General features: G+C 42.1%; 1 protein-coding gene across 2 annotated transcripts in view; it reads left to right on the forward strand.

The window, feature by feature from the left end:
- CD226 (CD226 molecule) overlaps positions 1 to 27,747 on the forward strand; it is a 77,133-nt gene that overhangs the window by 43,545 nt on the left and 5,841 nt on the right. For both annotated transcript variants that reach the window (XM_061130710.1, XM_061130711.1), the window contains exons 4-6: positions 4,020 to 4,367; positions 22,196 to 22,292; positions 27,503 to 27,560. In XM_061130710.1, the coding sequence (XP_060986693.1) occupies positions 4,020 to 4,367; positions 22,196 to 22,292; positions 27,503 to 27,560 (503 nt within the window). The remainder of the gene's footprint in view (positions 1 to 4,019; positions 4,368 to 22,195; positions 22,293 to 27,502; positions 27,561 to 27,747) is intronic.

Consider the following 27,747-nt stretch of genomic DNA (forward strand, 5'->3'; position numbering starts at 1 on the left):
CACACGTACACACACATACAAAGGCAGGGAAGTATCTTCCTCTCAGTTTTGCTGTGAACCATAAACTGTTCTAGAAACTAGCCTTTCAAACAAAAGACAACACAGACTATTCTATGTGTGCACTACAAATCCATATGTAACTAAAATATATATAAAATTAACTGGTTTTCATTATTTTTTGTTTCTATTTTTAATCAAACTCTTCCTTCCCTTTTAATGATGTCATTTTGATCCCTCCTTTAAGCAGATTCCCTTTCCAGTGCCAAGCGCGTCCAGATGCCGGGTCTTCTCGGGCTTGTGGGGTCTCTCTGGCTGTTGCTTTCAGGGTCGTTCCACGTCGCTGAACATGTGCTGAGCAGGGGGACCAGGTGGCCTGGGCCCCAGCAAGCCTGCGGGCCAGGCAGGCTCTGCAGCCCTCCTCGGGGTCTGGGTTCTCTCGGGACACCAGTCAGCCGTGCGGGTCATCGGCAGGGGTTAATGGGGGCGAGTCTGCTGCAGAGTCAGCTGCCTCTGGGGTGGGGGCCTTGACCTTCAGCCCAGTTTGTGTCTAGTGATGGGGGGGTCGGGTCCTCACACAGGGCCTGTGCTGTGAAAACCTCCCAGTGCCTGCTCCCCGAGGGGTCTGTCCACCCGAGACCCCGAGCGAGACCCACGGAGGAAAACAAAGCAAAACAAACAGGGGCTTTGGCCCTGACAGCAGAACTGCGGCAAGGGCAGGCGGGCCTCTTAACTTCCCAGGGCCCAGCGCGGCTCGCAGAAAGTTTTTGTTGCTCTTTTTTGTTAAAATTGTGTGTCCCACGTTTCCTTCTCTTTTCTCACACCTTTCTCTCCCTGTCTGAATTTGAGTTCTCGTCTGTTTCCTTTAAGCTTTTCTTTTCTTCTTATGCGTGTTCTCCCTTTCCTTTTTTTCCCCTGGTGCTGGGTTGTCTTGCTTAGAGAGGAAGTGTTTTCCATCTGGAGTGTGAACTCTTGAGAATTGCTCTGTGGCTGCAGATTGTGAAGTGCTGGGCTGCGGTTTCTCTTGCCAACAGCGTTTTGTTCCATGGATCCACTCGTTGAAGAGGAAGCTAGTGTTTGGCGGACATGAGACTTGCATAGACAGAGTATTGCAGTTTAACACAGATGGCATGTCTTGTTGTATTTTATAATAAATTGTTTTTTCAAGAGTGGTTCCCCTTCTCTTCTGTCCTCTCATCTCTACTCTTTTTTTCTTTATTGGAAGTATATTTTGCATGTAATATTATATTAGTTTCAAGTGTACAACATAGTGGTTTAGCCTCTTAACCCCTTTCCCCTGTCTCACCTAACCCCCCATTCCCTTCCCCACTAGCAACTGCCAGCTTGTTCTCTGTGTCTATGAGTTTGTTTCTAGTTTGTTCATTTGTTTTTCATATGGTATTTCTCTTTCTCTATCTGACTTATTTTACTTAGCATGATACCTTCTAGGTCTATCCATGATGTTGCAAAGAGCAAGATTTCATTATTCTTTTAATGGCTGAGTATATTCCATTGTGTGTATATACCTCACCTTCTTTATCCATTCATCTGTTGATGGACACAGGTTGCTTCCATTATCTTGGCTATTGTAAATAATTCTGCAGTGAATATAGGGGTGCATGTATCTTTTCAAATAAGTGCTTTCATTTTCTTTGGATAAATACCCAAAAGTGAGATTGTTAAATCATGTTGTAGTTACATTTTTAATTTTTTGAGGAACCTCTGTACTATTTACACAGGCTGTACCAATTTATTATGTTCCCACCAATGGTGCATTCTGTCTGTCCTCATCCTCACCAATACTTGTTATTTCTTGTCTGTTTTACAATAGCCATTCTGGCAAGTGTAAGGAGCTGTGTCATTGTGGTTTTGGTTGGCATTTCCCTGATGATTGGTGATGTTGAGCATCTTTTCATGTGTCTGTTGGCCATGTGTGTGTGTCTTCTTTAGAAATATGTCTGTATTTATGTCTTTATGCCAGTATCACATTCTTAATTTCTATAGCTTTATAGAATAGTTTGAAATCATGAAGTGTGATGCCTCCAGGTTTGTTCTTTTCCAAGATTATTTTGTCTCCGTGGTTCCATATAAGTTTTAGAATTATTTGTTCCCTTTGTTCTCTTAAAATTATTAGGGACTCCAAAGAGTCTTTTGTTAATATAGCTTATAACTATCAATATTTACTGTATTAGAAATTAAAATAGTGTAAAACTGAAAAGACCAGAACTTACAAATTGTTGTTGTTCAGTCACTTAGTTGTGTCCAACTCTTTGAGACCTTATGGACTGAAGCACGCCAGGATTCCCTGTCCTTCACTATCTCCTGGAGTCTGCTCAAACCCATGTCCATTGAGTCAGTGATGCCATCCAACCATCTCATCCTCTGCTGCCCCCTTCTCCTCCTGCCTTCAGTCTTTCCGGGTATTAGGGTCTTTTCCAATGAGTCAGTTTTTTGCATCAGGTGGGCAAAGTATTGGAGCTTTAGCTTCAGCATCAGTCCTTCTAATGAATATTCAGGGTTGATTTCCTTTAGGATTGATAAGCTTGATTTCTTTGCAGTCCAAGGGAGTCTCAATCTTATCCAGCACCACAAATTGAAAGCATCAATTCTTCAGTGCTAAGTCTTCTTTATGGTCCAACTCTCACGTCCTTACATGACTACTGGAAAAACAATAGCTTTGACTAGACAGACCTTTGTCGGCAAAGTGATGTCTCAGCTTTTTAATACATTGTCTAGGTTTGTCATAGCTTTCCTTAGAAGAAGCAAGTGTCTTTTAATTTCATGGCTGCAGTCATCATCTGCAGTAATTTTGGAGCCAAGAAAATAAAATCTGTCAATGCTTTCACATTTTCCCCTTCTATTTGCCATGAAGTGATGGGACCAGATACCATGATCTTAGTTTTTTGAATGTTGAGTTTTAAGCCAGCTTTTTCACTCTCCCCTTTCACCCTCATCAAGAGGCTCTATGATATACTTTTAAATAACTTCTATGCAGAGTACATCATGTGAAATGCCATATTAATAATTCTCCTGGCAATTTTGATTCCAGCTTGTGAATCATCCAGCCTGGTATTTCACATGATGTACTCTGCATATATTTTAAATTAGCAGGGTGACAATATACAGCCTTGACATACTCCTTTCCCAATTTTGAACCAGTCCATTATTATATGTCTGGTTTATAAGTACATATCCCATTAGCCATCAGAGCCTCTGAAAACATCAGTATATTGCTATATCATGAGTGAATTTCTAAGAATATATATATTCTTGTATAATAAGATTTAAGAAGGTAAGTTAAATCTTAATATAACTGTGAAAATAAGTTTGCTATTGCAGGTCTCAGAGCGGGAACTCCCTAGGGTCCTCAGACCACACTATAAGAACTACTGACTTAGATAGCTGGTAGTGATTTACTGAGCACTGTGTGCTGGGTATGCCAGCTATCGTGGTAGGGAGGTGGGACAGTATTAGAGAGCTTTCTTGGTATCCAGGAATTCATATCACATGTGGGTTCCTGCTCCATCCACGCAGAAGACAGCTTGTATATCTGAAAGATGAGTTTATGTATATATTCTGTGAAAATGATTTGCTTTCTCTTTTATGACCATTAAAATTTCAGTCATTAGGATTACAATCTGTGTATTTGATACTCAAACCCTCAAAGTGTTTGAGTCCGCAGCCCAGCATCACCACAGAACAGTCTTGTGAAATTGAGCCTTTTGATATGGTCACTACCAAGAAAAACTCCAGGGGGTTCAGTTATGTTCCTATTATATGGTTAACCAAGGAAATCTTGAAGGAATAGGTGTGAACAACCATATCCTGTTTTCTATTTATATTCTGGCCTCTTTCAAAAATCCTTTTCTTATAAAAAAATGTGGTGTAAAGGTATCATTTACACTCAGTGAGACTATGTTAAATAACATCATTAATCATTTTCATAGAGCTTTCTGGATATCTCTACCCTCACATCCAAGGATTCAAGGACCAAAATGTAATCACATGCTTGTTCTCCTCAGACAGTTTTGAGGATGCTGGGCCACCAAATAGCCAGATGGTCTCAGAACCCGGAAAAAACGTCACGCTCACCTGCCAGCCTAAAGAGAAGAGTCTGTTAGAGAAAGTGTCATGGGAAAAGATCCAGCCCCAGCAGATCGACGTCTTAATAAGCTGCAACTTGTCCCACGGAAGAAGTTACACGTCCAAGTACCCAAGACAGATACTGAGCAACTGCAGCCACGGCATGAAAAAGGCCTTTGTCACCATACCTAATGTTACAGGCTCCGACTCAGGACTCTACCGCTGTGGCTTCAAAGCCAGCACTGGGGAAAAAGAAACCTTTGTGATAAGGCTGACCGTAACCGATGGTGAGTGGGTGGCGTGTGTCTCCAAGCGTCAAAAATGGGAAAAGCCCACTGCTGTGGGTTGGTTTCTTTTGTCTTTCTCATGACTTTCTTATACAAAATACCTTTAACAATTGAATTTGGTAAGTTGTCAGTTATTGAATGTTATTCTTTATCTTGCTGATCTGTCAATCCCAGATTTAACCATAATAGAGCTTTCTGATATTTTTGGATCTGTCATATTCCAAAAATTTTTTTAAAATTAAGTGAATCTGAAAAATATGTGGTATCAACACCCAGTACGTTTTGACTATATCATTTCTTTTTTTTTTAAGTGTCTTTTTTTAAAAAAATTGTATTAATTTAATTGATTGATTTCTGGCTGTGCAGGGCGTTTGTTGCTGCACAGGCTTCTCTTGAGTTGCAGCGAGTGTTTCTAGTTGTGGCACGTGGGCTTCTCATCACGGGGCTTCTCTGCTGTGGGACATGGGCCCGAGGGCTTCAGCGGTCGTGGCCCCTGGGTTCTAGAGCACAGCTCACTGGCTGGGGTGCCCAGGCTTGGTTGCTCCTTGGCATGTGGGATCTTTCTGGACTGGGCATCGAACCTGTGTCTCCTGCATTGGCAGGCGGGCTCTTTACCCGCTGAGCCACCAGGGAATCCCCTCAGATGTTTAATTTCTAACATTTCAATTCTGTCCAAACTCGCTGACGGTGGTGAGTGGGTTTTATCATCCTCGTGGCTCCATCAGCAATGACAGGAAGGTGTTCGATTGGTACCTGCTGAATCAGCGTTGAGTAGAACGTAATGAATGTGGGGTAACGTGCTTGCTCCTTTGCCAGAGAAACTGAGCTCTGGTTCCCTCACTTGTTTTCAGACCTGCGAGCAGGAACAGACTGGCCCTGAAGCTTTGAGACTGACCTTCAGGGGCTCTCACCTGAGCCGACTCAAGGCCCAGGGCTTATTTTGTATCAGTCACTTGTCTGCTGTGGCATAATGAAGCCCTAAAACCTGTGTGAGAGGAAGAAAAAGTGGTATTTCACCTGCTGAAGTGCAAATACAGAGAGACCTGTGCGGACTTGTATAGAAGTCAGTCCAGAGGCCCGAGTTACAGCCTAGCGGGAGGAAGGCTGTCTCAGACTCCCCCTTTTGCCCCTGGGCAAGGGGAACCTGTCAGAGAAAATAATCTGTGTTTACCGATGACAGAAATTTTATTTCACTCTATTTTCACTCTCTGCTTCCTGCCCTCCTCTCCTTCCTTTCTGCTTTCCTTCCCCCCTTCCGTCCTTCTCCCCATCCACCATATCTCTTTCTCCATTACTTTCACGGGCTTCCGGCCACCTCGTGTGCTTTGGCCTGCGTGTAGACCTTTGAGCCGAGGCTTCCTGGGACGTGGCTGCCCTGCAGACATTCTGCTCACGCTGCCAGCCGCAGCGCCTGCCTGCTTCGGGAAGAAGAGGAGGTTTCGTGTATATAGCAGCCTCCGCAGCTGTGTATGCGAAGGATGTTCTTGGCCAGAGGTTAGCAGTTGTCAGTAAGTGATCACCTTGGCTGGCATCAAAGCTTTCTTTGCTTCTCAAGTGAACAAGAGGGTTAATGCAATGTTGAGTAGGGAGGAAATACTCAGGGGAGAAAAATTAACAGAGGTTCTTCATTTTAAATGGTGACTCCATTTCTTCATACATACAGAGAAAATACGTCTCGCCTTAAAGAAATACTCTTGCATTATAGAAGTGTTTTTAACACCTGGCCAGAAAAAGAAAGAATGAAAGCAATCATTAAGGCTTCTCTGGTGGCTCAGTTATAAAGAACCCACCTCCCAATGCAGGAGATGCAGGTTCAATCCCTGGGTGGGGAAGATCTCCTTGGGAAGGAAATGACCACTCACTCCGGTATACTTGCCTGGAAAATCCCATGGACAGAGGAGCCTGGTAGGCTACAGTCCATGGGGTGGCAAAGAATTGGACATGACTTAGCAACTGAACAACTCAACAACAAGTCTTCTCTCAGAGACCGAGGTAAGGGAGTGTTCTATTCAGAAAATGTCATAACCATTGTCAAACACAGCTGAAATAAGATCATGCCCATTACACGTTGAAAGAGTTATTATAAACATCTTAAATCCTAGAGAAAAATGGATTCTTAGGAGGTATAGTTATTTAACTCTAAATAATCAGTAAAAATGTCTTTCACTTATCCAAATATGACTAAATTCCTTGCACAAAGCTATTTCTTTTCTCTGTACATAAGCCACAGACAGTGTTGAAAATGACTGAATGTAATGATCAGTATAGTTAGGGTTCAAATGTTTTGAATACTTGAAAAATGGATCTTTGACATTCAATTGACAGGTTGAAAGAATATCAATTGGGCCCATTAGTAAAACGTTATAATTGACAGAAGATGATAGCTGTTGACTCAATATTTTGGTTTAATTTCTTTTCGAAATAACTGTAAGTAAAATTGAAGATTAAAAAAAAATCAGATGGAAAACACAAATAGATCACTTGTGTTTCTTTGATGTGATTTGATGATTTCAAGTCCTAGGTCTGTTTGGTCAAAAATCAATGTAGGGATGAAAGCAGAGAGACAGGTATGAGATGTGGAGCTGATCTAATTTATTTCAACTGTCGAGGGAATGGTGATGGTGACACAGATTTTGTAAACTGCTGGGCATCCTTTTGTGAGCTCCCATCAACTTCTTTTATGGGATCCAAAAGAGATTTTCAGGACTCTCGTATTCTACACACATGCATAGGCATGTACACACACACATGCACGTGCACACACATGCACACATGTGCACACAGACACATATACACACACATGCCTCTTCCCCTGACTTTGCCCGCCTGGTTCATCTTCAGACAAGTACCAGGTACTGAGAGGCCGCAGAAAAGATGATATGATGTCAACCGATACATTGTATATCCAGGCCTTGACTTATTTTGAGCAGAGGCAGAAAGTGGCAGAAGCATTATCTCTGCTGAATGAAATGTTTGTTTCCCCTTCTTTGTACTCAAGACCTGGGAAGTAGTCTAAAATGGGTCCAGACTGAGATTTCTGAAATTGAAGCTTGTCTAGACCACAGGGGCCAGGAACAGGGGAAAATGTAGGTATACTTACAATGACCAAAATTATTTTGGACCCTTAATATCCTCTGGATTTTCACTAGTCATGGGAAAAGTATTTTAACTTTCATCAGAAGGATTTTTGAGGTCTTCTAATGTTAACTAAAGAGCATTCTGACTACACTTGTTTTTATTGATTACAAAAAGAATTAGGATCAAAGACATGAAAGCAGTCCTCTAAGAAAGTTTCTGGAGAAGACCTGTTTCTAACTCTGCTAAGAAATATCCTTCTCCAGTCTTTTCCCACTAATGAGGGTATTCAGCTGAACCATCAAGTTTCAAATAAGACTTTGATGATCAGAGCAGTAGAAAGAGTTAAAGCAGAATCTGGGGACTTACACAGAAGGCATGGGGAAGGAGGAGTTGTGTGTGTGTGGGGGGGCTTCCCTGGTGTCTCAGATGGTTAAGAACCTGCCTGCAATGCAGGAGACCCCAGTTCAATCTGGATTGGGGAGATCACCCAGATAAGGCAGTGGCTACCCACTCCAGTACTCTGGCCTGGAGAATCCCATGGACAGAGTAGGTGATTGCAATCAAAAGACTAGGTTGGTGCTGAGATTCTGAGTTATGGGTTAATACAGGAGGTAGTCTCAACTGAATGATAGCTTGGTAAAATTCTGGATGTTGTAAAAGAGCAATGAAAGTTACCCTCAATTCTTTATCACAGGTGGCACAAGGCAGCATTTCAGGACATGTCAGTCAGATAGTACAGAATAAGCAAGAGAAATTGGAGATGAAGGAAAGTAGCTAAGAGTTGGTTGTGACAGTCAGTGCATCAATGAGGGAGCTCTTGAGTGGGCTGCCACCGTCACATCCTGGGTCTTTGGCCAAGAAACAGGAGCCCACAGTTTGATAGACAAATTACAAAGGGCATATAAATTAGAAAAAGGTACCCCTTCCCTGCACCGATGAAGACCCAAGCTCATGTACCAGCTTGGTGATAGGCCCCAGGTCCCCTACCACTCGGCTGGGCACACGTAGCCTGGCGAAGCGGAAGGTGTTGGTCAGATGGGGATGTCAGCCTGTGCCTGTCACCACCTCCACAGTCACTCACACCTTCCTCCTCTCCTCCTCCTAACCCATTTACTCATTCTCACCACAGTTACCTCGTTTCCTTTAGAGTTTCGGTCAGATCTCACCATCTTCATGATCTGTAGCTTCCAGTGCTTCCCTGACATTGATCCATTAAGCAGCTTTAATTTCTCAAACTTCTGTATTGGGAAAGGTGATAGGCTCAAGTCATTGAACAACTGCATCTATTGTCAATGACCCAGACATTACATTAGAAATTACTTGAGATTGAGGATCATGACATCTCTGCTTAGAGATGTCAAAGTATCTTTCCAGAGTATGCTTATTAAGTGTTCTTGACCCATACTGCACATACTGATATTCCTGTATGTTCTAGTAGGCACTGTGTCCATTTCACTTTCCAGTTTTCTAGCTGGATTGCTTCTGGGTTTTCTTCATCAACACTTAACATTTGAGATTTAGTGACTGCTAATCAAAGAAACCTGAGCTCTCAGAAGGTCCATTGGAATGTTTGGGGAGAAAATCCTCATGAGTTTCATTTACATATATATCTTCTAAGAAGTATATCTTCTTTTCAAATTTTTCTTTTTGTGCACATTCTGTCTTCAGTTCAGTTCAGTTGCTCAGTTGTGTCCGACTCTTTGGGACCTCATGAACTGCAGCACACTAGGCTTCCCTGTCTATCACCAACTCCCAGAGCTTGCTCAAACTCATGTCCATCAAGTTGGTGATGCCATCCAACCATCTCATCCTCTGTCATCTCCTTCTCCTCCCACCTTCAATCTTTCCCAACATCAGGGTCTTTTCCAGTGAGTTGGCTCTTTGCATCAGGTGGCCAAAGTATTGAAGCTTCAGCTTCAGCATCAGTCCTTCCAATTCTGTATTAATGGTGTGTAATTACTATTGACAGACGTGGAGGATGGACTTTGTAAATAAAGCTTGCAGAAGTTTTCACTAGGAAATCGTGGGCCCACAGCTAAGAGAATCTTCCCTCACCTTTCTTTTGTGAGGTATGGGTCGACAAAAGGGTAGTGTCGAGGAATAGCTGCTCTAGGTTCTAAATCTTGCCTCTGATGGCTTGCGGAGATTACTGACTCTGGTCTCTGTGCTCCTGAGTTGGACTATGAGACTATTAAGGAAGAGGAATAAATTTCATTTCTTTATTTGGCCTTAGTTTCTGCTAAAATTCATTGTTTTCTCCCAGCTGATTTGGATTTCTAAAGACTTTGAAGTTGTAGACAAAATATAATTTTTAGGGACTTATTAATCCAGAACTTTCTGTCCGACTCTTCTGAATTTATAAGAGATGTGACTATTGTAGGCATTGGAAAAGACCCTGAAGTGGTGGTTGTCTGAGTTGGTCCTTGCTGGGCTCCCAGATACGTCTGTTTCCATGACCTGATATGATGAACATCTGCCTTTTATGATCTCTTCCTCCAGAGAAAATCATGTCGCGACAGCTTATATCCTGGAACCACAGGACTAGAGTCTCAGAGCCCTGGTGTCACTGCCTGCAAGCTCAGTATCCTCTACCAACACAGACCACCACGGTTTTTAGCCCAGTTAAGTCGTCATTAAAATTCTGGATGATAACTGGATATCCAGATGAAACTTACTGTTTCCATCATCACAAATGAGTTAGCTACTCAGTCAGGGCCCTGTGATGTCCTTGTAGCTTTACTTTGGGAGGAGGAAATGGCAATCCACTCAATTATTCTTGCCTGGAAAATCCCATGGACAGAGAAACCTGGTGGGCTACAGTTTATGGGGTCGCAAAGAGTCGGACACGACTGAGCGACTGATCACACATCACAGCTTTACTTTACATTTGCCTCTGCCCACATCTTTCTTTTATGAGTCATCGAATTAAAAAAAAAAGCAAGCAGTCAGTCAATGTGTTTTATAAGCCCTACATCTTGATTTATTCATCTTTCCTGAAGCACACAATCCTGGAATTTTGGCCTGAAGTCATTTTTTGTACGTACCATATTTGTGTAGATAAACAAGAAATTGAATTGAATGATGATAATGACAAGTTAGTATCAGAGAGAAGGAAATGTTGAAAATCTCATGTTAAATTGATTTGATGGAGTTCTTGCATAAGGAGCATTGTTGAGTGTTTGTTGTCATCACTACTGTAAACAAAGTAGTTGGTGGTAGTGTGTGTGTGCGCACATGTGTGCTCAGTCGTGTCCGATTCTTTGTGACCCTGTAGCCTGCCAGTCTGCTCTGTTCATGGCCTTCTCCAGGCAAGAATACTGGAGTGGGTTGCCATTTCCTCCTGCAGGGGATGTTCCCGACCCAGGGATTGAACCTGTATCACCTACATTGGCAGGTGGATTTTTTTTTTTTTTTACCAGTGAGGCACCTGGGAATCCCCAAGTTGATGGTATTAGAAAGCAGCTAATCCTAGGAACTGTTTTTCTTTAAGTGGATCTTTATCCTCAGCCGGAATTTTAAATAATTTTCATAACGCTTTCCTCTCCCTAGAAACTCAGAGTTCAGGTAGGAATTCATATTCAGAAAAATGTACTGATTTTCCTCCCACTTAAAATCCATGACCACACTTACCTGAGAGACCTGTCTAATGACTCCAACCGCAAAATAGCCATTTGTTCTTCCTTGTCATGTGTGATTTTTTTTTTTAATTTTAAAACATCTGGGAATTGTTAATAGCTTATAATGATCTCTTAGAGCCTTATTAGGAACCGAACGTAGATGATTGTGTGAATTTTTCCCCAAAGGCAAGTAGCAAACCTCTTAAATTTTTAAAAAGATAGTTCTTTGTATAAGGTTAATGGCATTTCATTCTTAATAGAAATTCTAGTTTTAAATATTGCAGTTCAATTAGTCAGACAACTACTTCCAACTTCAACTGAGATATTTCGAACATGTTCTGACCTGACCCTTGACAAGCATTCAAAGGTGACCTAGTTCATTTTCAGAAGACTATATTATTTGAAAGAAAAATAAATGAAGAATAAACGCAGGCCTGTCAGCTGTAGAGATACATCTTTGAACCCCCCATTTGTATTGTAAAGTTATGTATACTGAAATGATTCAGAGTTTTCTTTAAAGGTATTTATTCAATAGCATAGGGCTTCCCTGGTGACTCAGGTGGTAAAAAATCCACCTGCAATGCAGGAGACATGGGTTCGATCCCTGGGTCGGGCAGATCCCCTGGAGAAGGGAATGGCAACCCACCCCAGTATTCCTGCCTGGAAAATCCCATGGACAGAGGACCCTGGTGGGCTACAGTCCACTGGGTCATAAAGAGTCAGACATTACTGAGTGACTAACACTTTCACATTCAACAGAAGAATATGCTTGGATAAATTTTTATAAAATAAATATTTTTCAATCCTCATTGATCCCTCTCCACCTTATTTTCAGAATTAATTGAATGTAGTTCACTTTGGCTAAAACTCAGAAGTAACTATGATGCTCATAATCTTCTAAATATAAAAGTGGTTTTATTTAATTAACCCACAGGAGGCAGTTCTTCCTTTCACGGATATAGGGTTGAGCTGTTTTAAGTTCTCTGTAGCGCTGGTCAGGAGTGTGAAATGGCTTTAGCAAAGGTGAATAGTGAGTGATGAAAAATCCTTATTATTTCAATGATGGACACGGGCAAGTAAAGAGTAATTGTTGAGATGAGAAGAAACGATGTTAACAAAGGATAGGATATTTCTTGTGACTTCAAATCAAATAATCTTAAAGGATGTGATGATATGCAAATGACTCCCAAATCAGGGCCACATAGGAGGCGTGTTTACAAATATAAAGCAATACAGGTTTGCACAGTGTGATTATTCTCCTGTCGTTTTTCATGTTTTATATTGAGCATTCTGATAAATTCTTCACTCTTTCAGTGTGCATATGTGTATATGCATTTGTGAATTAAGATAACTGTGAATATTTGTTATGAGGAACAATCTGCCAGATGGCAAACATTCAATAAATACATGTGCTTGTGTGGGCAATTTTACACTCACAGGAAACTCACAAATCCCAAATACTTTAATCAAAACAAGTTGTTTTGCTTTTATGTTGATGACTGTCTTTTCTTCCTTGTCTTGTAAGTAAAGATATCAGCTTTGAAATCCAATCATGCAATTCTTTTTTTAATAAAATCACTGGCTATTTTAAAAATGGAGAGAATGGATGAATAGTTAAACTCTAGAGAATAGAGCTGTAGATTTTGAAATTATTACCAGATCCCTTGTTTCTCATAACCATAACATGACTTTTACATGTTTTGTAGAGCAATTAGTAAACATTTTTTCATGTAACATAACTTAAAGTTGGACAGAAAATATTAATGTTCAGCACATTGCTTTCTGTTTCATATTCTGAAAATATCTGTATGACATTTATAGCACATTTATATATACGCCTTTATAAATGTCATATAGTTTGAGGTATAAAGTTTTCTAAGGACCCAAGGGAAAAGTTATAAATAGCAGTTATAAGAACCAAGTGGCACAAGGCTTTGTCTTGGCTGCTATATGACAGCCTTGCATATTATGTTTATGTCTGTGCCAGTCACTCCAAGACGTACTGATAATTAGTCATGCCGTTGTCACAACAACTCTATTCTTATCTACATTTTATGGATGAGGAAGGTGAGGCGTGAAGAGCTTAAGAAACTTATTTCAGGCTTCATAGCTAGTAAGGAGCGGGGCTGGGTTTCACTGCCGTGAAGATGGGCTCCAGCATTCTTGTTCTTAACCACAGCGCTGTATTACTTCTCCAAGCAGAAGGAAAAAAAAAATTAGTGCCATCAACAGCAGCATCACAGGAGAAGCTGGCTATGGTGGAGTTCCACAGCCTTGCACTCTTCCTTTGGGGAAGTGAATAGGTACCATAGGTCACCTACTGAACCAACACGTGGAGCAGGTGTAGGCAAAGGAGGGGGGGTTTGATCGCCCACTGTTTTCTCCCAGCCCCCCATGCTTACATGTACTCAGGTCATCCAGGTGCTGTGTCTGTGGATTCCCCACTGACTCGTCCCCTTTCCTAGGGCTTGTGAGTATCATGAAGTCACGTGAGGGAGGCTGTTCACCCAGTCTCACGTTGTTCAGTCACTAAGTCATTACTGACACTTTGCGACCCCATGGACCGCAGCACTCCAGGCTTCCCTGTCCTTCACTATCTCCCAGAGTTTGCTCGAAGTCCATTGAGTCAGTGATGCCATCCAACCATCTCGTCCTCTGTCGCCCCCTTCTCCTCCTGCCCTCGATCTTTTCTAGCATCAGGGGCTTTTCCAAGGAGTCGGCTCTTTGCATCAGTCTCACGAAGGACAAGTGAAATCAGGTAGCAGGTATTAGGGCCTGGAGGTGATGGCTGGTCCCGTCCATGCCAGAAACTGAGAAGGGGACTTTAGGAGGAGCCCCTGAGCAAAGGCGAGTTAAGGTTCTTGCTGGAGAGAACCGGTGAGAGCTCAGCTCTCAGGCGGCTTCTCAGCTTTGCAGCCGCCTGCCTCCTGGGTTTTCCCCAGGCCCACCCAGTACACTCGCCCCGTGGCAGAGCTCCATTCCCCTGAGCAACTTCCCTGGAATCAGCTCAGAGTTCCCCACACCACCCTCCTTCCATTTGAAGTCTCTCCTCTGTCTCCTTCCTCTCAAATCCTGCTCTCCCTCTAGGTCTTGTAGATGATGAACGACCATTGAACCCAGAGCTGGAGTTATTAGCTATCAGAATAAGGGCAGCGAAGGCTTAACCCTCAGAATCTCCCAAGAAAAAACAAAAGTTTCCTTTCTATGTTAAGTATTCTGAAGAGTTATAGTCTCTCTCTCATATTTATGGACCTTTATTTGAACAGCTAAATACATGAAATATTTCAATGGTATGTTATGCCCACCATGTCTTATTACATGGGTGAAATGTTCATCTAGATTTTAGTGGAACATTTGAAAATTTTCCCATTATATCCTCTTTAATTAGCATAATAGTGACACTCTGAGGTAGAGTTACACTTGGTTAAACAACAGTAACAACAACATGTTGGGGAATTAGAATTAGAAATGAAATCTTCTCCCTACCCAGAAAACTGCTCCACAAGGGTAGAAGGGAAAGAAAACAATTTTATTATTGAATAAGCATTAAACCAGAATTGTGATATGCGTCACAGGCAGTCCACTAAGAGACTGCAAAGACAGAAGGAAATCTTAACTTCTCATAGAGTCCCGCAGATGCAACTATACGTATATTTCCAAGGTAAACAGTAACTAGTCCTGGAGTAGGAGGACTTGAGAGCACCATTTGTCTCACATAGCTCCTCCTAAATTCACCTGGTATCTGAGTGACCACCTGTGTTGGCTAACTGGCTTTATCCAGAGGGAAAATGAGCTTTTTACATCTTTACAGCTAGAGATAGTTTTGCACCTTGAAGCATGGTGCCCTTGGAACTTAGACTCCTGTCTTCCCATAGAACTGAAAGATATGGGCTCGCTTTTCCTTGATGATTGCATTTCAAAGAGATGGCCCTGATTTATTAGATCGGAAAGGATACAAAGCAATATCAGCTAATGGGAAAGATGGGCGGGGCAGAGTCCGGATTGGCTGATTCCCAGAAGGAAAGCAGGTGTTTAGCATAAACCACATTGTGTCAACAGTTCAGACGCAACTAACCACCTTGGCAGTTAAAAGGTGAGAATGCTCTCCAAACCCGACTTCCCGCATACCAGCCAAGGGCAAGCCTTGTAAGCAGGGCTTTCCAAGGACGGCGGCCTTGGGGCTGCTGCACTGACTCTTCTCTGCCCACTGAGTCACCACGGAAGTGAGCAAGATGTGTGCGGGTCTTAACATTCTTGTTCCTGGTTAGTAGCTCAGTCGTGTCTGACTCTTTGTGACCCCATGGATTGCAGCATGCCAGGCTTCCCTGTCCTTCACCATCTCCCAGAGCTTGCTCAAACTCATGTCCATCGAGTCAGTGATGACATCCAACCACTGCATCCTCTCTCATCCCCGTCTCCTCCTGCCTTCAATCCTTGCCAGCATCCAGGTCTTTTCTAATGAGCCAGCTCTTCGCATCAGGTGGCCAAAGTATTGGAGCTTCAGCTTCAACATTAGTCCTTCCAATGAATATTCAGGATTGATTTCCTTTAAGATTAACTGGTTTGGTCTCCTTGCAGTCCAAGGGATTCTCAAGAATCTTTTCAACACCACAGCTCAAAAGCATCAATTCTTCGGCACTCAGCTTTCTTTATAGTCCAACTCTCACATCTATACGTGACTACTGGAAAAACCATAGCTTTGATTAGACGGACCTTTGTCGGCAAACTAATGCCTCTGCTTTTTAATATGCTGTCTAGGTTGACGCTTTTCTTCCAAGGAGCAAGCGTCTTTTAATTTCATGGCTGCAGTCACCATCTGCACTGATTTTGGAGCCCAAGAAAATAAAGTCTGTCACTGTTTCCATTGTTTCCCCATCTATTTGCCATGAAGTGATGGGCCTAGATGCCATGATCTTAATTTTTTGAATGTTGAGTTCTAAACCAGCTTTTTTACTCTCCTCTTTCACCTTCATCAAGAGGCTCTTTAACTCCTCTTTGCTTTCTGCCGTACAACAAAGGGATTCAGTTATATTAATACAAATATATATATACACATATATATTCTTTTTTTAATATTCCTTTCCACTATGGTTTATTATAGAATATTGAGTATAGTTCTCTCTGCTATACAGTAGACCTTATTGTTTATCCATCCTGTGCATAATGTTTTGCGTTTGTTAATCTGAACGCCAATCCACCCCTCCCCCACCCTCATCCCCACCCCCTTGGCAATGAGTCTGTTCTCTGAGTCTGTGAATCTGTTTCCGTGTCATAGATAAGTTCATGTGTGTCATATTTTATTTTACTTTTATATTTTTTTAGTTTCAGCATTTTATTATACTTGTTTTTAATTAATTTTTATTGGAGTATAGGTGATTTACAATGTTGTGTTAGTTGTGTCATACTTTGGATTCCACATGCATGATAATACTTTTACTTTGAGGAGGATTAGTTACTATTCACTCTGAAGAAAAATTAGAGGTTGATGTCATGGTCCTTTAATTCTCTGCAAATAATTTATTCCCTAGGACCTTCTTGCTATAAAACAGGGAAAGGTTTCTGAAATACAGAGAGTATAAAACTGATTTGCACAAAGAAGTTTGACCTTTGAAAACTTGGAATCATATTACTATGCCAAGACCTGCTTGATGCATATTGCAGGCATACAGGAAAGTCTGACAAACTCAAGGCTATCATTATTTCCAGGAGTCCCCCAAACGGACAGCCATCCTACATATGTTTATCAACATCCGTTCTCCCTTTCCCCAGAAAGGTGAAACTAGTTACAGAAACAAACACCCTCTGTTTTACATGACTAGAACAACATGGAATTTCAACATGAAAGAACAGAAGTTAGTTACTTAACTAATTTTGAATGCACACATACAAAATATAAGCACACTCCTGATGATTTACATTCTGTGGTGCTTAAATATATAAAGCACCTCTACGTGTTTTATCTATAGCCACCCCCATAGCCACTCTGGTGTTGATTTCATCATCATTTTGCAGTTGCTAAGAAAAGTGTCCAGAAGTTCAAGTGTCTTGTATTGGGGTCTTCCAGGGAAAAGAATCAGAAGACAGGACTTAGACCCCAAGTCTTCCCTTCTCAATCTATTCTTTTCAGCAAAACTGGGAAGACCCAGAGGAATGGGATGGGGAGGGAGGTGGGAGGGGGGATCGGGATGGGGAACACATGTACATCCATGGCTGATTCATGTCAGTGTATGACAAAAACCACTACAATATTGTAAAGTAATTAGCCTCCAACTAATAAAAATAAATGAAAAAAAAAATCAACATCTTGCTTGGGACAGGTTGGATATTTGCATCGTACCGTGAGTCAAAAATTGGAATCGACCTGATAATGCTGAGTCTGTCCACTCACACATCCATCCTGTGGGAACACACACACCCTGTGTATATCCCATCTGTACCTAGAGTGAATTTGAATACTTCTCCCTTTTAATGGGGTAATTCAGCACAGATAACTTTTACTGGTATCTACCATGTCCTATCCAGGGCTGGCTAGAGAGAGGGTCAGGACCTGTGAGTTTTTCCCAGCATGTTATTTTGATCCAGATATTTAGGTTTTGAATTACCTGGTCTCCCCACTCCATGACCCCACCCCAGACCATAATAAAGGATGAACTGTAAACATCAGTGCCTCCTCTTGCCCGCCTGCCTCTGAGGAAAGGACCAGGAAACATTTCTAGCCAAGCCTTTCTAAAGAAAGGTTTAATAACTCAGCCATAAATACTTGTCATTGGCAGAAACGTAGCCGGGAGGGCTGCAGTCCTGGAGTAAATTATTCATTTATATCTCTCACTGACGTGCTTTAAATTGTTTTAACTGTATTTATCTTTTCTGATGGGTGGGAAAATAATGGCTTTATGGTTCATGACACTTTTGTCCTCCCATGAATCAACATAGCATGGGGATGAAAGTTGAAAAAAAAATCAGCCAAAAAGTGGCTGCCTGAGACGAGACAGTAATTCTTCTTTCTTTAAGAGAGGGGCTTGAGGGCTGACATTACTCAAGCTAGGATCTAGTAGCAGAATTTAGGAAAAAGTGAGCATTAGGAACTATTGACTGACTCCCTAAAGCTTCCACCACCGTTTTCCCTTTTGTTTCTGGTTTTAGTCACATAGGGCCCAGCAAGTTGTGTGGTTACACTAGCCCTGTCCAAGTATGGTTCACATCAATGCAGCCGAGGAGTGGGAGGCACAGAAGAGGTAAAAGGTCAGAATACCTATGGGCTGCCCTGGCAGGCCAGTGGTTAAGACTCCATACTTCCAATACAAGGGGGCACAGGTTTAATCCCTGCTTGGGGAACTAAGATCTCACATGCTGCACTGCCTGGCCAAAAAATTTTTAAAAAAGAAATTTATTTAAAAAGTAGGATTGGTTTTAGGCTGAGATATCTGGATGGTCATGCCTCTGGAGTGTGATTGAATCTCTACCACACTCTCATTCTTTTTGTTTTTACCCACCATTTCATCTCTAATGGCAAGTACACACTGTGCCTTAAAATACTACGTGTTAAAAAATGAGTAAGATGGATCTGAGTCCAACATTTACTAGAAGAGGTTAAAAAGAGCCAACATAGTTCACATGAAAGAATGTGAAGAATCTGAAATTTGGATTTTGGGTTTATAAGTGAGCAGTGTGAAACAAATCACCATACTTCTTAAGAAAGCCATTATGATTCTCAAGGGTTCTGAGTACAGTTCTGCAGAGAAATTCTCTATGTCCTGCACTTTAAATAGAACCATTAAAAATCAGCAGAGTACTCTGTTTTAAGCAGGCAGACCTCTAAGTTTTTCTACTGTTTTTTTTTTTTTTTTCTGATTATTATCATTTAGTACATTTGGAAAATAGCAAAAAGCCTAAAGAAATAATTGCTTTTAATTCTATTCCCTGAAGCTTGTCACTTTAAAATTTTGGCATACTGTTGCCTGGCAGGCTCTTTTTCTCATAAGTTCTATCCTCGATTGAGATATCTTAGCATGTGCATTTGTGAATTCTGGCTTTGAAATGTTACTTAACTTTCTACCTAGAGTCAACAGTTTTCCATTTCATTGAAATTCTTTACACTCATCATTCTAACATCCAGGCCCTGATTCTCAAAGAGGTGGCCCCAAGCCAGCATCACACAGGACCTGCAAATTCTGGGGCCTTCCCAGACCTGTGTGCTCAGTTGCTTAGTCCTGTCCGACTCTTTGTGACCCCATAGACAGTAGCCCACCAGGCTCTTCTGCCACCAGGTTCTTCTCTCCGTGGAATTTTCCAGGCAAGAATACTGTAGTGGGCTGCCTTTTCCTTCTCCAGGGGATCTTCCCGACCCAGGGATTGAACTGTAGTTGCCTGTGTCTCCTGCACTGACAGGAGGATTCTTTATCACTCGCACCAGCTGGGAAGCCCTCCTTTTTTTTTTTTTTTAACTGTAATTAAGATCTAAATAATATTTCAAGAAGTAGGTAAATTATTTTACCAGAGTACTGTCAATGAATTTTTTGATCATAACTTTCATTTTTTTCTTTCACAATTGTTCATTTGACTTAACCTTAGCATCTACTATATTCAAATTATGTCAGCATAGCAATTGTGGTCCTTTTATAAGCCTGTGTTATAATGCAGAATAACTTCAGATATTTTGTTTACTTTTAAAAATGTGCCAAGAACTGAAAAATGTTAATTTCTTATTTGATTGGGAGAAAATTCCCTTGTTCCTTTTGCAGTGGTGATTCAATGTATTTTTGTTGTGAATAAATTTCACTTTCCTTCTCCCCATCATATCTGAACAAAGCCCCATCTTAGATGCTACATACGAGGTCTTTAAAGTGTTCATTTATTTTTCTACCTTTATTCACCTTATAGGTTAAACAAATTTAAAAATAAAAATAATGTTTATTATGTGGTTTAGTCTCTCTTTGCAGTAAACCTTACCAAAGAATGAGTGGAGTATACTTTGAGCTCTTATCATGAAAAAAAATCTCAGCTAAATAGTGAGTCAGGAAGGAAGAAATCATCTGAATGAGAGATTGGGAAGACTGCTGTGAAAAGCATGGTTTTCAGGTTGCCATGGGATTCCAGACAGCCTGGGAATCAGGAAATTAAAGCTCAGTTTCAAGAGGACAGGCAGTTGTGCTGGTCTCTGCCATAGCTGCCCCTTTTCTGCAGGAGGGGGGCCTGGAAAATTCACCACGTAAAGAGAGATGGCCTAAAGACAGCACCTCGGTTTCCATTCAGTCCCGCTTCCGTCAACAACACATTCTGATGTCTTCTGAAAGGAGCTCTGTGCGTGGCGGTGGGTTAGGAGGTGGGTTAGGAGGTGGCTGTGGGCAGGAGGACATCTGAAAGATGAGATGGTCTCTGATCTCATGGGATCTCGGTCCAGAGGGGAGCAAATATTGCTCATTTGAATATGCCTCATTAGACTCTTATCCCAACTCTGTGATGTAATTAGGAGTGTTGGCATCACTTGACAGTTGGAGGAAGCCTGGCAGAGAAGGTTAGGAATTTGCTGGAGGTCAAATAGCTAAATAGTGAAAGAATCAGTGTGAAAATTTCAGATTTTCCCCGGATCGCTGGTCTGTCCAGTTAATACCTGAGTTGGAAAAGTAACATACTTTTCTTGATTATTTTTATCCTAAACTGTCATGAACTAGACAGTATTTCTTTGGTGTTGTTGTTGAATGTCTTATGTGTTTCATGCTCTTATAATTACTGAATGATTTTAAAAAATAGATAACACAGAGATTACATCTTTCTCTTCAAATAGAGAACAGATACTTTAATGATTAGAGATTTGTATTCTGTGTCTGTGATCTCTAAGCCTTGTTAATTCTTTTTTTTTTCTTTTTTAATTTTTTTTCTATTCTTTTTTTATTTCTATTTTTATTTCTTTTTTCTATTTTAATTTCTTTTTTATTTTTAAAAATAAAAAATATTTTTATTCGTTGGAGGCTAATTACTTTACAATATTGTAGTGGTTTTTGCCATACATTGACATGAATCAGCCATGGATTTACATGTGTTCCCCATCCCGATCCCCCCTCCTGCCTCCCTCTCCATCCCATCCCTCTGGGTCTTCCCAGCGCACCATCCCTGAGCACCTGTCTCATGCATCCAACCTGGGCTGGTGATCTGTTTCACCCTTGATAGTATACTTGTTTCAATGCTATTCTCTCAGAACATCCCACCCTCGCCTTCTCCCATAGAGTCTATCTTTTATATTTTGTCCTACCTCCTTTCAAAGACAATGGGCTGCTTTTCTGGGCGCCTGATGACCTCAGCTAGCGATCAGAAGTTGTTTTGTGAAGTTTGCTCTGCGTTCAGTTATTCTTTTGATGAATTTGTAGGAGAGAAAGTGGTCTCCCCGTCCTACTCCTCCGGCATCTTGGCTCCTCCCTCTCCCATAGAGTCTAAAAGTCTGTTCTGTACATCTGTCTAGACAATATTTCTTAAGCAAAATTCCACTTACAGATATCAAAGTTACATACTGTTGTGACGTACTTATTATTATCAGAACTAAGGAGTAATCTTCATTTTTTAAAAAAGATTTTTTTTTTAATGTGAACCATTTATAAAGTCTTTATTGAATCTGTTACAATATTGCTTCTGTTTTATATCTTGGGTTTTTGGCTGTAAAGCATGTGGAATCTTAGTTCACTGACTAGGCATTGAACCCGCATCCCTTGTAGTGGAAGGCAAAGTCTTAATCATTAGATCACCAGGGAAGTCCCAGCAGTAATCTTCATTTATATACCAGTTTCATAGTTTTTTTTTCCTACTAAAGATTTTGTGTTTCTGATTGAGAGTTCATTAGAATGAAGTGCTACCTACTGTGAATAAATGCTTTCTATTCTTATTCTCCTTAAGGCGTCAAACCCACTATTAGATCAAGGAAGTAAGGAAAATCTGTGAGGAGTCAGAGATATTTAGGAGACTCTGAAAGAAGTCTTTTCCCCCTACTCATCCTATGTTTTTTAAATTGGATTCTGTTTTATATACATTTTTATCCTATGATGACTAACATACCCTTTTAAAATTTTCCCAACTTCCTCTCTATTCTAGCTTTAGCTGAATTCCTAATTCCTCCTATAATTTGTTTATTTTTTTTCCTCCTAGGTGAAACCAAGACCCCACACATCCTCTTTGTGGCTGGTGGGGCAGGTTTGCTGTTGCTTATCCTAATTATCACCGTCACTGTCATTACTTATAAGAGGTGAGTACTGCAGCTCCTCCTGAGTAATTCTGATGCTGGAGTTTCTCTATTAATGGCCCAGTAGCTGGCCGAGCTGTCTTGGACTCATGTACTGAGGCCACATCCTTTGGATGCTGTCCTTAAAGGTAAAGGGGGAGCAGGGGCTGTGGGGTGTTAGAGGAGAAGGCTAGAGCAGTTCGTCTCAGAATGAGGAGTGTGCCGTGCGCCCCCGTATCCACAGGTTCAACTGCCTGTCTGCAGCGGTATCTGTCTTCTTCCTCCTGCAAACCAGGTGAGGGGGCAGGTGTGTGTGTGTGACAGAGGGGTCGGGGAGGGGTGGGTTCTGAGGACAAGACCAGGGCTGAGCTCTCATTACATGTGTGCTCAGTCGTGTCCAACTCTTTGCTACCCCAGGGACGGTAGCCCGCCAGGTTCCTCTGTCCATGGGATTCTCCAGGCAAGAACACTGGAGCAGGTTGCTGTTTCCTCCTTTGGGGATCTTCCCGACCCAGGGATCTATCCTGCATCTCTTGTGTCTCCAGCATTGGCAGGCAGGTTCTTTATCACTGCACCACCTGGGAACCCCCAACACCTTCATTTATTCATTCATCAAATATTTATTCTGACCACGGTGAATGAGATGTAATGGCATGCACATTCTAATAAGCAAACAATATGATTTTAAATGGTTATATAATGTCTGAAACAAGCGATAGAGGTGCCTTTATTACAGATTATTGAGAAGAAAGGAGTTGGGAGGGGCTACCCTAGAGAGAGCAGGGGGCCACCTGGCCTCTTCTAAAGTCTCCTACCTTTTGTTGTCTGTGACACACTTGGGAATTTTCTAAGATGTTCTTGGTTGACCCTTCCCTCCTAGCTGCCCCACATTCATCGACTCACCAGTCTAGGTATTTGTTGCAATCTTATTTGTAGTCACATTGGGTTGGAATCATTCCTTATAACTCATGATCCTAACGAATGTGTTAATTTATTTATTAAGTTATTTTTAATTGGATAATGACTTTACCATGTTGTGCTGGTTTCTGCCGTGAAACAACCTGAATCAGTTCCTTGTGTGTGTATTCAGTTCAGTTCAGTTGCTCAGTTGTGTCTGACTCTTTGCAACTCCATGGACTGCAGAATGCCCTCCCTGTCCATCACCAATTCTCGGAGCTTGCTCAAACTCATGTCCATTGAGTTGGTGATGCCATCCAACCATCTCATCCTCTGTCGTCCCCTTCTCCTCCTGCCTTCAATATTTCCCAGGATCGGGGTCTTTCCCAATGAGTCAGCTCTTCATATCAGGTGGCCAAAGTATTGGAGCTTCAGCCTCAGCCATCAGTCCTTCCAATGAACACTCAGGACTGATCTCCTTTAGGATGGACTGGTTGGATCTCCTTGCAGTCCAAGGGACTCTCAAGAGCCTTCTCCAACACCACAGTTCAAAAGCATCAATTCTTTGGCACTCAGCTTTCTTTGTAGTCCAACTCTCACATCCATACATGACTACTGGAAAAACCATAGCTTTGATCAGACAGACCTTTGTTGGCAAAGTAATGTCTCTGCTTATTGATAAGCTGTCTAGGTTGGTCGTAACTTTTCTTCCAAGGAGCACGTGTCTTTTAATTTCATGGCTGCAGTCACCATCTGCACTGATTTTGGAGCCCCCAAAAATAAAGTCTGTCACTGTTTCCATTGTTTCCCCATCTATTTGCCATGAAGTGATGGGACCAGATGCCATGATCTTAGTTTTCTGAATGTTGAGCTTTAAGCCAACTTTTTCACTCTCCTCTTTCACTTTCATCAAGAGGCTCTTTAGTTCCTCTTTGCTTTCTGCCATAAGGGTGATATCATCTGCATATTAGGTTATTGATATTTCTCCTGGCAATCTTGATTCCAGCTTGTGCTTCATCCAGCCCAGTGTTTCTCATGATGTACTCTGCATATAAGTTAAATAAGCAGGGTGACAATATAGTCATGACATACCCTTTTCCTGATTTGGAACCAGTCTGTTGTTCCATGTCCAGTTCTAACTGTTGCTTCTTGACTGGCATACAGATTTCTCAGGAGGTGTGTCAGGTGGTCTGGTATACCCATCACTGGAAGAATTTTCCATAGTTTGTTGTGATTCACACAGTCAAAGGCTTTGGCATAGTCAGTAAAGTAGTAGATGTTTTTCTGGAACTCTCTTGCTTTTTCAATGGTGATCCAGTGGATGTTGTCAGTGTATGTATATCCCCTCTCTTTCAGCTTCCCTCCCACTCCCCATCCCACCCCTTGTGTTAAAGTCTTAGGGAAAGAAGGAACCAAACTTTTGGTGTCCGCTTTTTGAAAGTCTGACACATTGTAGCCATTTATTATATGTTTGTTGAGTGAATGACTACATCCATCTCCACTCCTCTCCCCCAGTAATATGAATGTACATACACACACACACACACACACACACACACTTATGTGTGCTTATTGATAGGCTCTCCCGTAGGTTTCTCCATCTTGTTGCCACGTCCCCAGCCTCCAGCTCTCCAAAGGCGACCCTCACTGCTCACCTGCCTTCTGAGATCCCTCCAACTTGTTCGCCTGCTCCCAGGTGTCTCTCTCCTTCTAACTCATCTGATGTTTCCTGGTTCCTCTTCTAAAAGGTAGACTGGCCACCTTTGTCTCCCTGTTTAAAGCCTGTTTACTGTGCTTCCACTGCCACCAGAATAAAGCTAAACTCATTAACCTGTGTCACAGGCCCCCTTTGCTCAGCCTGATTAATCTAACCTCAGTCTAATATTCAGGGGCTTCCCTGGTGGCTCAGATGGTAAAGCGTCTGCCTACAACACGGGAGACCAGGGTTCGATCCCTGGGTCGGGAAGATCCCCTGGAAGAGGAAATGGCAACCCACTCTAGTATTCTTGCCTGGAAAGTCCCATGGATGGAGGAGCCTGGTAGCCTACAGTCCCTGGGGCCACAAAGCGTTGGACATGCCTGAGCGACTTCACTTTCTTTCAATCTAATATTCATTTGTATTTTCTACTTTACTTACTCTCCTGATATTGACCAGTTGTATTAAAATACAACTCTTCCCCTCTGTGAGGCCACCGAAATGCTGGTTCCCCCAAGTTTAGCCTCAGTCCTGCGGATGTCCTCGGTGTGGGGAACGTGTCCCCTCTGGGGCTGCCCTGCATTCCGCCTCCTGCAAGCGGGCGTGAGGTCACCATCCAGAGTCCCATAGCTTCTCGCCCTCTGCGCCTTGCAGCCTGCTTTCTAGTTTAACCATTTCCTCCTCGCTTGTCTTCCCTGCTATTCATAATGGCAGGGGTTGTGTTTTATTCATGTCTTCGTGCTTGATGGCCTTTAGTGCTAATCTTTCCAAACAGTGGATGGTCCACAAGCATGTGTCTAATTAAGTTGAAACATGAAACCGTCGATGTCCCTTTCTCTGCATCGCAGGCTGCCCTCCAGTCGATCCCTGGTCAGACATGAGCAAATCGAGGTGAGGAACCCAGGTCGTTAGCGGCAGTGAGGGTTTCTCCCCTGCTCCACCTTGGTTGATAAAAAATGCGCCGAGGGCTGACGTGACAGCCGGAGCGCGTGGGAGCACGGGGAGCACAGTGGAGAGAGCCTGAGTGACAGGCGGGTCTCGGGAGGGTCACAGGTGTCAGACAGGATGGATTTTGAGTCATGAGAATGCATCACTTTTACATGAATAGCTAAATGGAACAGTAGAATGTATTGTTCTACTTGGTTAAATGTGATAAAAAGAAGATTAGTGGACCTGAATGCACGATCATGGCCAAAACCACCAAGCAAAAATCGGGTGCTCTTTTCTACCCTGTCACTAGTATTGGTTTGTGGTTGTTGTTTAGAATAGAAACGTCTTGAAAAATGACCCCAGGGCCTGAACCTTCTGAACTCTGTTTTAGCAAACGTTTAAAATAATCCTGCCGCTTCAGCTTCAGATGCGCTGACCTGGAGAGAAGCCAAAATACATCACAGCGTGCCTGGAGGAAACAGAATCCTTCCTCCATGCCTGGCACACACCCAGAAGCCCCTGGGCACCAGCACCCTTTCCTTCTCCAGGGGATCTTCCTGACACAGGGATCGAACCCATGTCTCCTGGATTGGCAGGCAGATCTTTACTGCTGAGCAGCCAGGAAAGCCCATACAGTGCTCCATGTCAGCTATATCTCAATAAAACTGGAAGAAAAAAATCATGTTCTGTTTTCTTTCATCACACTGTATACACTAAGGCTTATGTTAAAATATATTTCTTTACACGTGTATACACACAAATACACACACACACATATATATATACATTTATATATATTTGGACCTACTTGGAAAGTTAACTCTATATTATGATATAACAGGCCTTGTGAATGATAATTTAACAATGAATCAAAGGTCATAGATCTGCATATATTTCCTCACTTGTGAAAAGAGTTTGATCGCTGAGTCAGGAAGAGCCCCTGGAGAAGGACTTGGCAACCCACTACAGTATTCCTGCCTGGAGAATTCCATGGACAGAGGAGCCTGGCGGGCTATGGTCCATAAGGTTGCAAGAAGTGGAACACAGCTGAAGGGACTCAGCAAGCAAAGCAATATAGATGGTTTAGTGAAAGGCCTGAAGGCGTCTGGAAAGCTTAGTTCTTTTGTCATTGTCATCCAGGAAGTTACACTGTGGGCCTTTAAAAGGAACTTTTAATTGTGGGAAATGTCTGAGATTATTTGGAGAAGGTTGTCAGTCATATATGTAATAACCCACTCCGCAGCATTCTTTAGTAAACACTACTGGATATCCATTTAGTTGCCTTTGCCATTTGTGAGCACAATGGAGGATGTAGGAAAAATGGAAAAATTTAGGTCAATGGAATTTTGAGTGACTACATATAAAGCAGCCATGAACAACTGCAGCATAATCAGCAAGGGCATGTGGGTCGGGGTGCAGGTGAGGTATAGAGCGTTTGAAATCATGAGAGTGCTGGGACTTACCTGGGGGTCCAGTGGTTAAGACTTCACCTTCCAATGCATGGGGTACAGGTTCGGTCCCTGGTCGGGGAGCTGAGACCCACATGCCTTGTGGCAAAAAAACAAAACTTAAAACAGAAGCGATATTGTAACACATTCATTAAGGACTTTAAAAATGGTCTACATCAAAAAAATCTTTGGAAAAAAAAAGAAGAAATACTGCTAACGCTGACATGTCATTCTTAATTTCTCCTTTGTACATGTGTTCCCAGAAGGAGAAGGCAACAGCAAAGAGGCCCATTTAAAGATTTCTGGATCACACAGAATAGGGTAAGTGTTCTCAGCATTGTCACTCCCCCCCACCCCCAACTCTTTCGTGCATCCTAAGTGTCTTGTCAGGTCAGTCTGTTTTGCAGCTTGCAGGCTTCTTTTTTATTCTCAATAACCTAACCACACAGTCGCCTGTTGTTCAAGTCTCAGCTATTTGATGAAGCAGTTCTTTTCTGAACTAGTCTCC

The sequence above is a fragment of the Dama dama genome, chromosome 27, assembly GCF_033118175.1.
Source record: "Dama dama isolate Ldn47 chromosome 27, ASM3311817v1, whole genome shotgun sequence".
Taxonomy (NCBI): Eukaryota; Metazoa; Chordata; class Mammalia; order Artiodactyla; family Cervidae; genus Dama; species Dama dama.